At 44.9% G+C, this 17,702-nt stretch overlaps 1 protein-coding gene across 1 annotated transcript in view; it reads left to right on the top strand.

Annotated features, from left to right (window-relative positions):
- Positions 1–7,499: 7,499 nt before the first annotated feature.
- Positions 7,500–17,702, top strand: part of DAAM2 (dishevelled associated activator of morphogenesis 2) — a 62,199-nt gene continuing 51,996 nt past the window's right edge. Inside the window, exons 1-2 of the mRNA XM_008710383.2 lie at positions 7,500–7,721; positions 14,733–14,822. Coding sequence (XP_008708605.1) covers positions 7,554–7,721; positions 14,733–14,822 — 258 coding nt within the window. The 5' untranslated portion in view covers positions 7,500–7,553. The remainder of the gene's footprint in view (positions 7,722–14,732; positions 14,823–17,702) is intronic.

The following is a 17,702-nucleotide window of genomic DNA, read 5'->3' on the forward strand; positions in this document are numbered from 1 at the left end:
TAAGCCAGTATCGTTCGCTAAATTGAACCACATGAAATTGATTATTTTGTAGACTAAGCATAATTGAATACGGTCACTTACATATGATTCAAGCTAATAACACAGAAATCAGCCAATTTTCTGTAAAGGGCCAGGTGCTGTAGACAATACTTACATGAATGGGTGTGGATGTGTTCTAGGTAAACCATATTTACAAAAATGAGCTGAATTTGGCCCCTAAATTATTTGCCAACCCCTGTCAGAATATGCCAGATTCATTCTTCTGTAGAGTGAATTTTCTGTGATACATACAGTCAGTGTTCAGGGGTCTTCCTAATTGTTACAGTAGCTTATCTGTAGAGTTCTTGCTGGTGTTTATTATTACCAGACACTGTTCCAAGCACTTTACAAATAGGAGCTAATTTAATTCTCATGACAGTTCTTTGAGGTATGTGATGTTGTTATTGCCCCATTTTATGGATGAGGAAAATGAGGCTCAGAGAGGCTGAGTGACTTGTTTGGAGTTCCGTAGTCAGAGCACATAGCATTTGAAAAGAACCCAACCGAGTCTGTAGGGTCAAGTTGGATGTCCACAATTCAGGATGGAAGCAGGAGGAGATAGGGTTATCAAGCCTGTTTGCTGCCCACGAAAAATGGTCATTAGGGCCTTAAAGGGGCAACAGGCATGGTAGAGGTGGGCAGGGGAGAGATGGGTGGGCAGAGGGCCTGGGATGGAAAAGCACAGACTCTTCTTTGGGGAGCTAAGCCCTGGGTCACGGCCCTGTGTCTGGGCTGTTTCCTCGGTGATCTGCAGGGACGCACGAAGGGTCAGTGTATAGGGAGGACTCTCTGGCCTGTGATTGTTTACATTCCTCATGTTCCATGCAGTATCTCTGGGGAGTCCTGGGCCCCATTCCCAGACCTGGGCCCCAGGGGACCTGGTAGAGAGAGGGGGCAAAGGAGCAGGCTCCCCAGAATGCCTGAGCTCTGCTGTCACGCCAAGGTCCTTATATTCCTTGTTGGCTCCCTTTGCCTATTAGTTTAGCCACAAATGAATAGGCCACTGGTCAGGGCCCTGGCCTTGTACACACCATGCTTTTTCTCATTATGCTGTTCCGCTTGCCCAGAAAGGCTTTTCTTGCCTCTGTACCTTGCCTTAGTTCTCTCACCTCTTTCAAGACTGGCTCAGTGCCACCTCCTGGAAGCCTTTTCTGATCTCTTCACAACCCAGGCTACACCAGGTCCCCCTTCTTCGTGCTGCCAAAGCCTTATTTGCTCTTATGTCCTCGCCACCAGAGTGACCCCAGTGTCCAGCATGGCCTCCACAGGCTAGAAGCTGGTTCAAAGCATGTTGTTTGAATGCAACATCATGATCCACAAGGGCCTGTCCCTTCCCCTGTAAGACGTGGCCCTTGGGCAATTTGCCTGAACTTTGGGAGTCTTAATGTCATCACCAGGAAGGGACGGTGATGTGATCTGAGGGTTGGGGGGAATAAAACATAAAGCAGAATGTTGCCAGCACAGTGACTGGCTCCTAGGAGGCACTTTAGAAGTGGCCGTAGCATATCCTTGTCCCCATTACCCCCATGCATGGAGGTAGGGGAAGGGGACAGGAAAAGACAGTTTGAATACTTCAAAGTCACAGCATTGGCCCAAGGTGCTAAAGGCAGGGTTTATGAATCAGCTTTGGTTCTGCAACAAGAGAACTGAGCTTGGAGTCAGAATATTTAGTTGTGAGTTCCTGCTCTGCCTCTTAGCAGTGATGGGCGCCATTGACAAGCCATGTAACTGCTGGTAATGTCATTATAAACCTCAATATTATTATCTGTCAGGGGGGATAGTAATAGTGACTTCACAAAGTCCTTGTGAGGCTGACATGAGATTGCAGAGCTATGAAAACACTTGGCTCAGCTCCAAGGGAATGCTCAATCATGAATTACTGAGTCTGGATCTATAGAACACTTGAGAAAGCTCTGAACAGGGCTAAACTTGTGTTCCTTGGGCATGTGCCATGTGGCTTAGTGGTTTACAGCTTTAGAGTCATGCAGTCATGGGCTTGAGTCCTATCCATGGTACTGACTAGCTGTGTGTCCTTAGGCAAGTTACTTAACCTTTCTGAACCACACATTGTCTTTTAATGACTTCTTTAAGATGATGCCACCTATCACGGGAGTTGTAATGGGGATGAAATGTGAATAGAACCCAGTCTCTGGTCGACACCAAATCTCAAGAATTAAAATTATTCTGCTTTTACTTATGACTTAGGAACAAGCATTGATGATATAGCATTTTTGAAGTCCTAGTTAGTATAAAAACTTGTGTATAGAGGGCCACAGTTTGGGGCTAAGTGTTAGTTTTTCATCCTTACAAACCAAATGGGAGTACTGCACTCACGTGATAGGAAGTACTTCCTGGCTTGGGGTGGAATGTGGGAGGGGCGCTCAGTGCAGATGAGGAGAGCCCCTGGGGAAATCTTTGGGATTGGGATCAAGCCAAACAGTATGGCTGACCCAGCCCTGCCATCGCACAGAGAGGAAACTGAGTCCCAGACAGGCTAAAACCATGGCCCCCCAATCCACATCTACATTGTGCCAGAGCTGGGACTAGCCCCGGTCTCCTGAGTTAGGTATGTGTTCTCCATGATGTGGAAGAATGTAAGAATAAGGAGATGAAGTCTGGCAGGAGCCAGAGGACTGGAGGAGACCCTTGAAGAGGGCCTTACAGTCCTCACAGCTGGGCTATTTCCTCACTGATGGTTTGCTCTTTTAAGCCAGTTAGTCCATGTTTAGGGATTCACAGGCCTGGAAAGACCTTGATCCCACAGGGAGAAGAGGAAGGGGCAAGGAGACAGGATGTGGAGTGCACGGAGGTGTTGGTGTTCAGTGAATTTTCATGGAGAGAAAGTGGGTGGTGGTAGGGGTGGGTTAAAGCCTTCTGCTGGAGTTTAAGTCCACTGGGTTTTGTTCTCTGGTTGCTTCTCATTTTTCCATATTGCTCCTCAATTGTTGTTGAGGTGGGTGCCTCCATTGCTTCTCTTTGTGAAGTGACGCTGCAGAAAGGAACACTCTGGCCCCCTTCACCTTTCCGCTCCCTGCCCAGGGTCAGGGACAAGGGTTTCCCCTTCCAACAAGAGCTAGCTTAGAGCCTGAGGAAAAACCCAGCCCCTCAGGTCCAGACTCACTAGTGGCCAAAGGCAAAACTGGGTGGCTTCTTAAATCAGGCGGGGCAGATTCCTACAATGCCAGGCCTCTGTGGTCCCAGCTGTGCCTAGAGAGGGCTTATAGTTACAGGCTCTGTCTGGGCAAGGCAAGCATTGCCAGGCTGGCAGTAATGATAACAAAATCACAGCATCAGTGCTGGCCTCCTTTAGAGAGTGCCCAGTGTGCTCTAGACATCCTATCTACATTACTGCACTGAATCTTCACCACAACCCACTGAGGAAGGTGCTGTGATTATCTTGGTGTCATAGAACCTGAGGCTCTGAGAAGTTAAGACCTTATGAAATGTGCTTAGGGTCACCCAGCTGGGAAGTCAAAGCCAGAAGTCAAATCCCAGTCATCTGACTTGGAAGATTGCTGGGGTGAAGGAGGCCTTAGAATGGGATGTGCAAGAAATGGGGACAGTGGGAGGTGGAAGCCCTTCTCCTCACAGTGGAGAAGAAGGAAGCCTTCAGGATCTCTGTAACCCTCTTCTGGCCCAGACAGCATCTTCAGGACTGGAGATATTTCTAAACGAAGCTGTAGAGATTGGTCTTCTCTGGTGGAGTGAAATAATAGGGGGACTGGGAGAAGATGGTTCCGGAAAGGGGCCGCTGACATGAGAAGATGAGCCCTAGACTGCAGCCTGAACACTGGCATTTTGAGTTTCAATCCTAGCTCTGTCCCTAGCTGTATGACCTCAGATAAGACTTTTCCTCTTTTGACCTCAATTTTCTGATCTATGCTCTAAAGCTGCATGTGTTCCAGCTGAGAGCCTGTGGTTTTAGTCTTGGATGTTCAAGTGGGGCCCTGACAGACTTAAGAAAGGGTCATTGGGAGTAGGGCATCCTCAGGAGCATCAGCATAATGGGGAGCGGTCAGAGAAGCTGTCCCTTAAAAGGGCAAATATGCAGCAGTATCCCTGGTGGTCAGGCCCTTCTCTGTGGGGATGGTACTCCCTATTCGGAAAGTCAGGATCTCCATCTCCCATCCTCCTGAGACCACACCATCTCACTCTCCATACCCAGGGAAGATGTTTAAAGAGTATATAATGACAAGTATTGCATGGCATCAACTAATCAGAGAAGTCATGGTTGTAAACAGCTGGTGTGAGACTGTAATAGGGTGTGCCAACTGTATGCCCATCCTGCCCCCTGCTCCTGATTGTTCCTAGGAACGTCTGGCTCAAGAGCAAAGACAGACAAAGTGGGAGGCTAGGGAGCAAAAAGTTGAGGAGGTGAAGGCAGGAAGCAAGTTCACAAGTCCTCCCAGACATCAGCCCATCCCTCCCCTGAACCCCATCATACTTTTAACTCAGCCTCACTGTGGCCTCTGGGAGTGTCCTTTTCATGCTTTGTCCCCTGAAAAAACAGCCTCTCCACCAGCTGCAGCTGTATATTGGAGGCTGAAGAAACAAAGGGGACTTGGTTTGTACTCTGCAGCATTATCCGAAACTTGACAATGGGCAGATGACCCCAGGATGATTGACCCCAATCTGCCTGCAGAATTCGTGCTTTACTAAGCCTGATAGAGACCAGAGCTTTGTCTCACCTACTCTTGGCTACTGGCTATCAAGTCCCATGGAAAACCCCCAAAGCCTCCTTTCCTCTTTCATTTTTCTCAGCTACCAGCCTATTTTAGGTCTTTACCACCATGTACCAGGATTGCTGAGTTAGCCCACTGGCTTCTTCCCCTATCTCCAGCCTCAGGGTTGTCACCTTATCCCTTATAAATGTTCCTGATTGCTTATCAACTGCTAGGAGTCAGAGATTTCAATTAATATTTCTTGACTGATTGATGAGGGCTTGTCTTTTCTATAAGCACAGGCCATTTTCCAATTGATCTAGAAACACTTACTGAGCACCACAAAGTACAAAGCATTTTATTAGCTACAGAAATGGGAGGGGGATCAAAGAAGCAGGAAGCATGGCCTCTGCCCTCAAGAAATCTTCACTATAGCTGTGGAGAGCCAATATATAAACACACACACAAAAAAGATAACCAGTAATAAAAGGCCACCTCAGTGTGTTATTTGAGGCTCTCCTGGGTCTATTAAAAAGCCCATCACAACGTTTATAAAGAAAGATAGAATGGAGCCAATAAAAAGCTCTAGAATGTCAATGAAAATCATTATGATTTATGGAGAGGTCTGATCAGACTAGACTGTTACTAGCTAGATTGTTAGGGTTTAGGAAATAAAGCAATGTTCTCTAGAAGTTACCTTGGGTTCACTAAGAACAAGTTATGATCCGTATCCTTTTCTGATAAGGTTCTAGAGCTCTATTCTAAGGAATGCCTTAGATTTAGCATATTTCAAATTCCACAAGGCTTCAGGAAAAATCTCATATGATATCTTTATAGAAAAGAGGGCTAGATAAGAGCATGGGTTCATAGATTCCAAGCTGGTGGAAGGACTGTTCCCTGAAAGTGTTGATGACTAGTTCTTTGGCATTTCCAGATGAGGTGGCTATGTCATCTGGGTCTGTCTATATCTTTGTTGTGGTAAACATTTTTAGCAATGGTATGGGTAAAGACCATGCGTATATTCTGATCATTTCTGTTAATGACCAAATCGAGGAGAAATAGCTTAGAGTCAAGACTCAAAAATATCTCGACCCCTTGTGGGTATGCATACCAAAGCACTGAAAGAGGAAACATAAAGAGATATTTATATACCCATGTTCATAGTGGCATTATTCATAATAACCGAAAGGAGGAAGCAACCCAAGTGTCCATTGATAGGTGAACGGGTAAACAAAATGTATATAAATACAGAGAAATATTATTCAGCCTTAAAAAGAAAGGAAATTCTGACACGTGGTATAACACGAACCTTGAAGACATTATTTTAAGTGAAATAAGCCAGTCACAAAAGGGCAAATACTGTATGATTCTACTCCTATGATTCTACTCATACTACTACTAGAGTAGTCAAATTCATAGAGACAGAAAGTAAAGTGGTGGTTGCCAGGGGCTCGGGGGAGAGGAAAATGAGAAATTATTGCTTATATGAGTACAGAGTTTCTGTTTTGCAAGATGAAAAAATTATGGAGATATATGGTAGGGATGGTTGCACAGCAGTGTGAATGCACATAGTGCCACTGAACTGTACACATAAAAATGGTTAAAATGATAAATTTTGTGTTTTGTGTATTTTATAATTAAAAAAAAATCATGACCCCAGACTTTGATAATAATAGGGGAAAAGGCAGAATCCTTTTTATGTTAAAAAAAATTAAGATATACAAATACTGGATGAGGAGAACATGGCTGGGCAGCAGTGTTGTGGGTAAGTTCTCCTGAACCCACCCAGGTTATCTGAAAGCATGTTGAGGAACCAGTAGAGATCAAGGGTGGTTTTAACCATTTTGGGAAGCCTATGTGCGGGTAGTTGGGCTTAATCTATATAGATGCTATGTGGCATCAACGACTAGGGCTGGCCAGTGTTTCTCCCCAGGCTGGGGCACCATTGAACGAGGCTCTCCTAGTGGCAAGCTAAAAACTTAACCCTTTCTGTTACAATGACCACTCAACTGTTGCATGTTCATGAGTTTTGGTCTCTGGCCAAAGTGGTGTCCTCTGTTCTTGGTTGGTATAGAAAACAAATCTGACCAGATTTCCTTCAGTATTGGCTGAACACTGTTCCAATGATCAGCCCCATTTCCTTACTCAGGGTTCACTGTGATGACTTGCCCAGGTTACCTCTCCTTCTGGATAGATGGGTGGTGAACCCATGCCCTACTGATATTTCACATTCATTCAAACATGCTTGGGGGCAACAGACAAGACAGAAAACTCTGCAAGTCTCTGAAGACTTCTCTACTCCCCAGGAGCCATGCCATAAAATAAGCTTGCTATCTCTCCTCCCAGCCTACTTCAACCCTTCCCTCCCCACTGGATGAAACCTTTAAACCAGGCATCTGTAAACCTTAAAATGAATCTAGTGATTAAGTTGGCCCTGCTGAAAATGGCTCTGCTAGAGGACAGGGAATAGATACCCATCTGTACAGTCACGGAGAAGGTACAATTCATGTTCTGTGACTACCGCCCTCCTCTGTTCTCTGGGGGCATGGAGGGAGAATCTGAAAGTGTTTGTGGCAGGAAACACTGGAGGGCATGATGGGGAGGGAACACCTCCAGGTGGAAGGAGCTGGAGGGAACAGAAAGAAGCTGTGAGAGAAGGGAGGGTGGGACTGATTGTTGGGTTGAGGGCTCCTAACATTTGGGCAAAGAAGTTATAGTGGCTCAGAGACCACTGTCTCTGCCTACCTGGTTGCCATCGCCTGACCCCTCTGTGCTCCCTGTTCTCCTGCTCAGATCACGATGAGGACCTAGGGCATCTGCCTCCTGACTATCCCACCCTCGCCTGGAGTGACCATGGCCCCCCGCAAGAGGAGCCGCCATGGCCTGGGCTTCCTGTGCTGCTTTGGCGGCAGCGGCCTCCCTGAGATCAACCTCCGGGACAACCACCCTCTGCAGTATATGGAGTTTTCAAGTCCTATCCCGAACCCAGAGGAGCTCAACGTCCGCTTCGCAGAGCTGGTGGTCAGTGAGGGGACAGGGAAGGGAGGGTGTTGACAATGGGGAGGGGGATTCTGGAACAGGCAGAGCAGGACAGAGGGCGGGGATCCATGTGCCGGGATCTCTACCTATGAAACGCTGCTTGGGATGAGGGTCGGTGCCCCAGGACACCTCAGCTGTGAGGGAGAAACAAGTCATTTACTGGTGAGGATACCATGAAATATGTCCCCAGAAGAATGGACTTACCTCACGTCTCCAAGGGATTCTAGACCTCACAGTACAGCAATTAGGCCATCATGAAAGGAGCAGGTCCAGGCTTTTGTGAAATAAGGCAGTGAGGAGCTTCAAAGAATACCAGAACACTTGACACCTTCTCTCTGGAACTTCCCTGGGATTCTTTCAACTCATACAGGAACAAGCGACAAAGTGGGATTCTGCAGGCAGATAGATACCAGGTCCTCAAAGAAGGGGATGATTGACTAGAAATAGGGAGGTAGAGGTGCCTACAGTGCACCTGGTTCAGGGCTGGGTGATTAGATCCCATGTCTAGCTTATGGCAGTTGGAAGCTCTGTCTTTGACACTGATAGCAGCTCTTCCTGACTCTGTGATGCCCGTTCAGACTAGAGCAGCACTACACCTTTGTGAGAACCACTCACAAAGTGAGTGTGTGAAACTCTATACTCTGACCACAAAGAGAATAGGGAAGAAGTGTGATTCTTCTTCTAGGAGGTCTGGTAGTGAGACAAAGCCAAGGAGACTCCCAGATCAGGGATGCAGGGCCCACAGCCAGGACTCAGGGCTGAACCCTGCATAGAGCAATAAGCACAAGTGCTTCTACCATTAGCTCTTGGTCATTCATTCTCGTGGTTGGCCAGTAGTCAAGCCAGCAGAGAAACAATGCTATGTCGTTTGAAATGGGATTTCATACTTGAAATTGATAATGAATGTATTTGATTACGGCAATCTAGCTCTTCAGATAACTGGACCACTATAAGATAAGACCATGCAGGTTATGCGAAAATGTTATCCACCTTCCTCATCACGTCAGGCTCAGGGAAACTCATTGCTGTTCCTGAATTCAGGTTCAGGAAACCCTCATCCTTTCCTCAGGATGGAGCATGGATGGGAGAGAACAAACCGTTTACTAGTATAGAATGACATTTGGAACCTAATCGGTGTTAGAACCACTAAGATCTGTTTTGTTTTGTTCTGTTTTGTCTTTTTTGTTTTGTTTTTGGTTTTGTTTTTTTACTCCGAATACTACTGACACCAAATGTGTGGGTTTTCCACACCAAGCAATTCCCTAGTTTGCTGTGGGCACCAACTGGTGTCCTACAAATTAACTCCATGCTGACACTAACTACCCAGAGTTAACACAGACCCCACAGATGGAAGGCTAGATCCACAAGACGGCCCCCCACCCAGACACCAGTCAGAAGTAGTAGGTCCCCGTGTCACCCACACTTCAGAGAGACTTGGCTACAAGTCGGAACTTCCCATGATCCTCTCCTCAGGTTGGATAATTTGCTAGAATGGCTCACAGAATGTGGGTAAAGACGTCACTTACTGCCACCAGTGCATTATAAAGGATATTACAAAGAACACAAATGAACAGCCAGATGAAGGGGTACATTAGGTAAGGCCCAGAAGGGTAAGGCTCCTGCCCGAGCACAGGTGCTTCTGTCCTGTGGAATTTGTGTGCACCATCCCTCTGGCATGTGAAAGTGGTCACCAACCCAGAGACCCTCTGAGCCTTGTCATTTAGGGATTTTTATAGAGGTTTCATCAGGTAGGTATGATAGGTTTTTAACTTCACCTTCAGTCTCTCCTCTCTCCAGTTTGAGAAGTGGGGCTGAAAATTTTAGGCTTCTAATCAAGGCTTGATCTTTCTGGTGACCAGCCCTGTGAAGGTATTTAGGGTCCCACCAAGAGTTGCTTCACTAAAAGAACAGAGGCTCCTGCCATCCAGGAAATTGCAAGCGATTTAGGAGCTCTGTCTCAGGAACGAAAGATGCTCCTGTCGGTTTTATCACTCATAAAATTCCAAGGGATTTGGGAACTTTATGCCATGAACTGGGAACAAAGATAAAAACTATATTTCCTATATTATCACAGCACAGACATTTTCTTGAACAGAGCACATGAGTTTTGAAAGAAGGACAGGATGAAAAATGTTCCTCTCCTTGGCCCTTTTATTGAGCAAGTACTTATTGAGCATCTGTAGTGAGCAGGACTCCTTACAAAGTACTTTTTTTGTTTTTGTTTTTTTGAATCCCAGCATCCAGATATAATTTGCAATAAAATGTACTTACATATACATATGAATATACAAACATAAATGGCCCTATACTGCATATGCTATATGCTAACAGGCCTTATTCACTTAAAAACACATCATAAACATCTTTCTACTTCAATTAATAGTCTCCCATCTTTCTGATTTTTTACTATATAAACAGTTTTTATAATAATTTTTATTATATTATGTCAGTCACCATACAGTACATCCCTAGTTTTTGATGTAAAGTTCCATGATTCATTACTTGCGTATAACACCCAGTGCACCATGCAATATGTGCCCTCCTTACTACCCATCACCAGCCTATCCCATTCCCCCACCCCCCCCTCCCCTCTGAAGCCCTCAGTTTGTTTCTCAGAGTCCATAGTCTCTCGTGCTTCATTCCCCCTTCTGATTATCCCCCTTTCTTCTTCCCTTTCTTCTCCTACTGATCTTCCTACTTCTTATGTTCCATAAATGAGTGAAACCATATGATAATTGTCTTTCTCTGCTGGACTTATTTCGCTTAGCATTATCTCCTCCAGTGTCGTCCATGTTGCAGCAAATGTTGAGAATTCATTCTTTTTGATGGCTAAGTAATATTCCATTGTATATATGGACCATATCTTCTTAATCCAGTCATCTGTTGAAGGGCATATCGGCTCCTTCCACGATTTAGCTATTGTGGACAATGCTGCTATGAACATTGGGGTGTATATGGCCCTTCTCTTCACTACGTCTGTATCTTTCGGGTAAATACCCAGTAGTGCAATGGCTGGATCATAGGGTAGCTCAGTTTTTAACTTTTTAAGGGACCTCCACACTGTTTTCCAGAGTGGCTGTACCAACTTGCATTCCCACCAACAATGTAGAACGGATCCCCTTTCTCCACATCCTCTCCAACATTTGTTGTTTCCTGCCTTGTCAATTTTTCCCATTCTAACTGGCGTAAGGTGGTATCTCAGTGCGGTTTTGATTTGAATTTCCCTGATGGCTACTGATTTTGAACATTTTTTCCTGTGTCTGTTAGCCATTTGTATGTCTTCATTGGAAAAGTGTCTGTTCATATCTTCTGCCCATTTTTTGATTTGATTATTTGTTTCCCGTGTATTGAGTTTGAGAAGTTCTTTGTGGATCTTGGATACCAGTCTTTTATCTATAGTGTCATTTGCAAATATCTTCTCCCATTCTGTGGGCTGCCCCTTAGTTTTTTTGACTGTTTCTGTGGCTGTGCAGAAGCTTTTTATCTTGATAAAGTCCCACAAGTTCATTTTTTCTTTTGTTTCTCTTGCCTTTGGAGATGTGTCATGAAAATGTTGCTGTGGCCGATGTCAAAGAGGTTGCAGCCTATGTTCTCCTCTAGGATTTTGATGGATTCCTGTCTCACATCGAGGTCTTTCATCCATTTGGAGTTTATCTTTGTGTATGGTATGAGAGAGTGGTCACATTTCATTCTTTTGCATGTAGCTGTCCAATTTTCCCAGCACCTTACAAAGTACTTTGACACAAGCAAGGATGAGTCACACAAGTCTTGTCTGCAAGGAGACTGAAACAAACTGAGCAAACTAACATTGATCCAGTTTTGAGTATTGAGCTAGCATTGAGACTAGCATTGAGTAAACAAACGAAAAATATTGCTTGGGAGCCTGCTGTGTTCTGGGCCCTTTGGGGGTCCCAGGGATTTAGTGATGAACCAGAAGTCACAGTCCTTGCCTCCAAGGACGTAAAGTCTAAAAAGAAAGACTGATCTTGAGCAGTAATGACAAGTGTAGTGAGTATTTGGAAAGGCAACATTCATGGGCCTGCAGCAGTATCTACCCTAATTTTCAACTGAGGGTCACGATGGTTGCCCTGAAGAGTGACATTTCCACTGAGATCCAAAAGCAGAGTGATGGCTCGAGAAGTGAATGGGGTTGCATAGCAATGACAGAGGGTTGTCCCCAATAGGAGAAGCAGCATATGTGAAAATCTCCAGTCAGAAAAGAGCTGGGCCGTTAGGGGTTCACCATGGAAGATGAGAATAACTGGATTTCTTACTCACCCTTAAGGGTGATAGAAAGTCACCAAAGCAGGATGGTCTTCTAAAAGACTATTCAGGGTACTGTATTGAAGAAGGGTTATGGGTAGGATGTGAAGAGGGTTTTAGTGCAATCCAAGCTAGGAATAATGATGGCTTAGACTAAATGTCATTAGTGAGGATGGAGAGGACAGATTGAAGAGCTATTTAGGAGGAAATATAAGACTTGTTGGGCTTGGGGAATGAGTAGGAATCAGGAAACACCCAAGTTTCTGCTGTGAGGAACTGGGTAGATATTGGGGCCCTGTAAAAGACAGGACATGCCAGAGGAAACTCAGGTTTAGGGGACTAGGACGATGAACTTAGTTTGCATATTGTCTCTGTGCATCACTTTCCACATCTGTAAAATGGGTTGTTGTAAGTTTAATAAGTCAACATTAAGCACTTAGAACATTAAACACTTAGACCCTGCACATAGTGATACTACATAAATGTGTGACGTACCTGAGGGACATCAAAATAGATAGGCACAGGAGGCAATTGGGTCCCAGGGTCTGGAGTTCAGGAAGCTGGTGGGCTAGAGGCACAGGTTTGAGAGTTTAGGATAGTAACAGTCCTTGAGAATGGCTGAGAAGTCTTTACTAGGGAAGCATACAGAAAGGAGACCCTAGGACCCAGGATGGTTCCCTGAGGGACCTCAACATTTGATGGTAGGAGAGAAGAGAAGAAGACATGAAGACATCAAGGCAGCCCAAGACAAGCATAAAGCAAAGCAGGAGGGATTGCCAGAGAGTGTGGTTGTCGCAGAAACCAGGGGAGATTCAATAAGGAGTGAATGGTCTGCTGTCAGTCATAGGCTACCTGGGCTGAGCCAAATCACCAAGAAATACCCATTGATTTAGTGACAGAGGTCACTGGCGAGAAAAGACGGGTGCATAAGTAACCAGAATCCAAGTTTGAATGTAACTGTTCTGAAGTTCAGGAAGGGAAAGATGGTCTTACCTGGGAATGGCTATAAAAGTCTTGCTGGAAGAGGCTTACCTTGAGCCTAGGTAAATTAGGCCAGGGTCCATGGGTGGATGGTCAGGGAGGGCAGTCCAGGTAGAACTGTGTAAGCAAAAGAAGAGATCCAGTTTGCACTGGGAAGCGTAAGATGCATTTATCTCTATTATTTTTTTGATTTCTGATTCTGACCATGAAAAAGAAATACTCTAGAAACTTTAGCAGGGCTTTGGGAATCTTGACTAAGTATGTTACTAGGATAAGTAGAGAATGATTCTAAGGAAGAACTTTTATTTAGCATTAGATTTGTAGGAGTCTTTGGTTCCAATGGGTATTGTTTCAAATTATCGTTGTATGTGCTGTCCGAGATGGCTGCTGCATATTTGAGTTGCGGCTGGTCTGAACTAAGAGGAGCTATAAGGGTGAAATATACACCAGATTTTGATGACTTATATACTTTATATTCCTTATTTTTCAAACTCACTGACAATTTTATCTATTGATTACATGTTGAAATGATTATATTTTATATATTTTGGGTTAAATGAAATATATTATTAAATTTAACTTCACCAATTCCTTCTCAATTTTTACTATGACTATAAGTTTTTTAAAAATATATTTGGCTCACATTATATTTCTATTGGACAGTTCTGATCTATGTAAAAGAAAGTCCTCAATGTTCTCCCTTAAATAAAAGTATAGGGAAAAGAGATATTGATATTTAAGACCCTTATACTTTCTTAGATATTACTTTCACTGTTTCTTATTTTTGAAAATATAAAGATTATTAATAGTATTCTTTATTGTCTTAATGCAACTATTGCTTTTGATTTAAAAAAAGAAAACTCTCACAATAATCGAGTCAAAAAGCAGGCTATGTTTCCTGTGGCCCATTAACTATTTCTTTGAGCCTTGGCATAGCTCATGAATCACAGGAGAAAAATCTTCAATAAGAGAGCTTTTTAGAGGCCATCTAGCACAGCCCAACCTATAGTGTCTCTCCAAGCTACCTATAGAACAACCTTAAATTTGATGACATCAGAACTACCCAATTCTACTCCTTGGGAAGTGTGGGTTAGCCTGATGGAGCCCCCAGCCTTGTGTGGGTGGAGAGGCTGCTTCTGACAGGCACACCTCCATGGGAAGCAGATCAGAATGGCATGGCACACTCTTCTTGCCAGGAAAGTTGCACAGCTTCTTGTCCTCACCAGCTCTTCTCAGCCTGTGCTGAGACCATGCTAAGGTTAGGGGGAGCTGGAGAATTTCTCAGGGAGAAACTCAAAGTGCAGGGAGATTTGCAGGATGGGGGCAAAAACTAGATCTGTAGACTGAGTGCTTTGTCTGGCTTTGACTTATGATGTTAACAAGCTTAAGAAGGATAAGGGAAGGAAGACCAGGGACCCGGAGCAAGAGGGTTAGGCACTAGCAAAGCAATGAAGGAAGGGAACAGGGAGCCTGGAAGAGGAGGGTGGATTTGTAGAGACAAGTGGGGGGTGGACAGGAAGTCAGGGAAGCATGGATAGAAGCAGCTCAGTCTTGGGTGGATATAAGGGAATTGGGGTAGGGGTGTAGGGCTGTATTTCTAGCAGAAGAAGAATTGCCCTATCATACCTTGCTACTCTCTGGAGGGAGACAGTAGGCTGAGGGATAGGTTTGGGGGAATTGCAATTTCCTGTAGCACTGAATATTCTGTCAACCATCTCTAGGTTTCAGACATATTTTTTGTCTTTGCAGGATGAATTGGATCTCACCGACAAAAACCGAGAGGCTGTGTTTGCACTACCTCCGGAGAAGAAATGGCAGATCTACTGCAGCAAGAAGAAGGTGCCATGTCTGACCCCTTCCACTGCCACTTCAGGGTCCCCAGCATGGGGCAGCTCTTGCCTCTATGCTTGCTCACTCATTCAACAGATATTTGTTATATACCAGCATTGTTCTAGGTGTCAGAGGCATGATCATGAATAAATTAGGACAAAAAATTCCCTGCTTTCATGGAGCTGACACTCAAGGAAATGGGATTCTGTTTTTCAAAAACCCTTGATGCAGGTGCCCACTGGGTTCCAAGAGTGGAGCTGGGTCAAGGAGATACCAGGATTACAAGTCTATATCCTCTTCCCATGCCAGCCTGGAGGGCATGTTGCCCTGTGCCATACCTAGGGGCAGCTTTGTTGCAATGACTCAGTTTGGGGCAGGAGTGGCCTCTTCCGGATCTTTGGCCCCTACCCATCCCCAGCTCAGTGTCACAAGGTAGCAGGTATATCAAGGTGACACATTAGTCCCCATTCTCCCCACCCTCTCCTCCCTCTCTTCTCCTTCATTAAGAGATGTCATCAGCCTCCCAATTATGGTCCTCCTGAGGAAGGGGTGTGCCAGGCTCCAGTTGGGGATTTCATTAGATCTTACCACCTCCCCTCTGCTTCCCTTGGTCTTTCTCCATATCAGTGTCTCTCTTACACATCTTTCTGTCTATATCTCTCTTGCCCACCTTCTATTTTAGCCTCTCTCTTTCTTGGCCCGCCCATCTTCCTTGTCTACCCTCCACCCTTTCATTTTTCAGGCTAGTAGCTTATTCCTTTGACCTCAGAGTATAGGAGTTTGGGAGTTCGGACCCAGTTATTCTTGCACCTGAGGCTAGGCCCTGTTCTCCATGGGGAGAAGACAGACAGGTCTGGGGCAGTTCTGAGCCATGGCTCCTTCATGTTCCCTGAGCCTATTTGTTCATGGCTCTTTTCTTCTTCTCCTCACCCAGGATATTTGTCTCATCTGGGGCTCCATGGCCTTATAAAATCAGAGGATTAGATGCTATACCATTCTAGATTTGGAAGGAGCTGAGAAGCAATTCAGTCTAGTCCTTTCTTCTGCATATGGAGCAAGGACAGCCTAGGGAGGCAGCAGACTCGCCCAAAAATCCCATGGCTGGTGGCTGCACCATCGCTAGAACATGAGTCCAAGACTCTGTGGCAAGATGCGGGGTTTGTGTACCTGAAGAATACTCTGCACTGTGTCCAGGACTCTCGTTGTGAGAAAGACCTTTAAAAAGTTCAAGTCATATGGGGTGCCTGGGTAGCGCAGTGGTTAAGCGTCTGCCTTCGGCTCAGGGCGTGATCCCGGCGTACTGGGATCGAGCCCCACATCAGGCTCCTCCGCTAGGAGCCTGCTTCTCCCTCTCCCACTCCCCCTGCTTGTGTTCCCTCTCTCGCTGGCTATCTCTATCTCTGTCAAATAAATAAATAAAATCTTTAAAAAAAAAGTTCAAGTCATAGGAGGGAGGACAAAATTAACTTCAGGAGTAGTTGATCATGTCTCATGCTTCTCCACTTTGCAAATGGGTTTACTATGGAGTTCCTATAAGCTGATCTCTTACACAACTAAAATAAAAAAATTTACTGAAATGTAAGGACAGCCTGTTCTGCCTTCCAAACTAAATTAAATGTTATCTCCCCTCACATTTTCACATGCCCCTCTCTTGCCATGTGGTGCTTCCTCTGTCTGTAACACCCTCCCTACCTGTCTTAGCTTCAGTAATCTTTAAAACTCTGTCCTCTCAGAGCCCCCCTCAAGAGTCTTCTGTGTTAGATGCCTCCGCCCTGGGCTTCCACAGCCCACTATGGACAGTTCTACCATAGGGCATATTTCACCCTGCCTCTGGCACTAGACTTTTCTATGGAAGACAGAGGCTGACTGGTTGCTCAGTACTTCCAGGGCTCAGTACAGTGATTGGCATGTAGTAGGTGCTCATTTAATGCACATGGAATGGATAAACGATGAGCTGGCAAAGGCAGGAAAGTATATATTTGATGGTGCATTTGTTTTCGGTTCTATGATCCCTTCCCCAAGGTCAGAAGATAGAATTTGGGAGCTTCAGTCATGAAGAGTTAATACACAGCCATGTGAAATCACAAAGACCAAATCAAGGAAGCTTTCCCACTGGTCTGAAATTTGGATTTTGCATTTTTTTAATGATTTTTTATTATATTATGTTAGTCACCATACAGTACATCCCCGGTTTCCGATGTAAGGCTCGATGATTCATTAGTTGTGTATAACAAAACAAAATTGTGAAGCTTGAGTAGATATAGCTGAGGGATGCAGGGCAAAGTCCAGCTCAGCAGGCAGACAGGTGGTTTGTCAGCGAGCTTCTGGAAGAGGAGGTAAGTTTTTGTGCAGATTTGAAAGCAGGAGATTAGAAGAAGGCAGGTGAAGGGGAACGTCCAAATGGGATGGGGACAGGAGGGAGTAGGGTGTGTGTAATGCCCAGAAGCAGATTCGTCGGCTGGAGGAGAGGGCTAGATCTTCAATCAACATTAATATTTATTTGACTCTCATTTTCTTGCCCATCCTTGGGAAGGAATTGAGCATTTCCCTTGGAAGCTGAGGACTGAGCCAAAGGCCCTGTGCTCTGGGCTCTGCCTCCCAGCTACACAGAGCCCTCCTGAGTCTCTCCAAAACCCAGGGCTTTGGGAGTCTCTTTCCCTCGTTTAGTAAAGTTACTATTCACTGAGCGCCTACCATGTGCCAAGGAACTGCACAAAATGCTTTATATCAGTGCTTCTGACATAAACAATCTGAGAGAAGAAAACAAGTTTTTAAAATTCCAAACTGTCAAAAGCCAACACTTCTGTAAAATACAATGAGAATAGTTTTAGAAAGTAAAATTTGAACAACCAGAAGTATAAGATATAAGCACAGATTTTTAATAGGTTC

This window comes from Ursus maritimus, unplaced genomic scaffold (assembly GCF_017311325.1).
Source record: "Ursus maritimus isolate PB19 unplaced genomic scaffold, ASM1731132v1 scaffold_30, whole genome shotgun sequence".
In the NCBI taxonomy this organism is placed as follows: domain Eukaryota; kingdom Metazoa; phylum Chordata; class Mammalia; order Carnivora; family Ursidae; genus Ursus; species Ursus maritimus.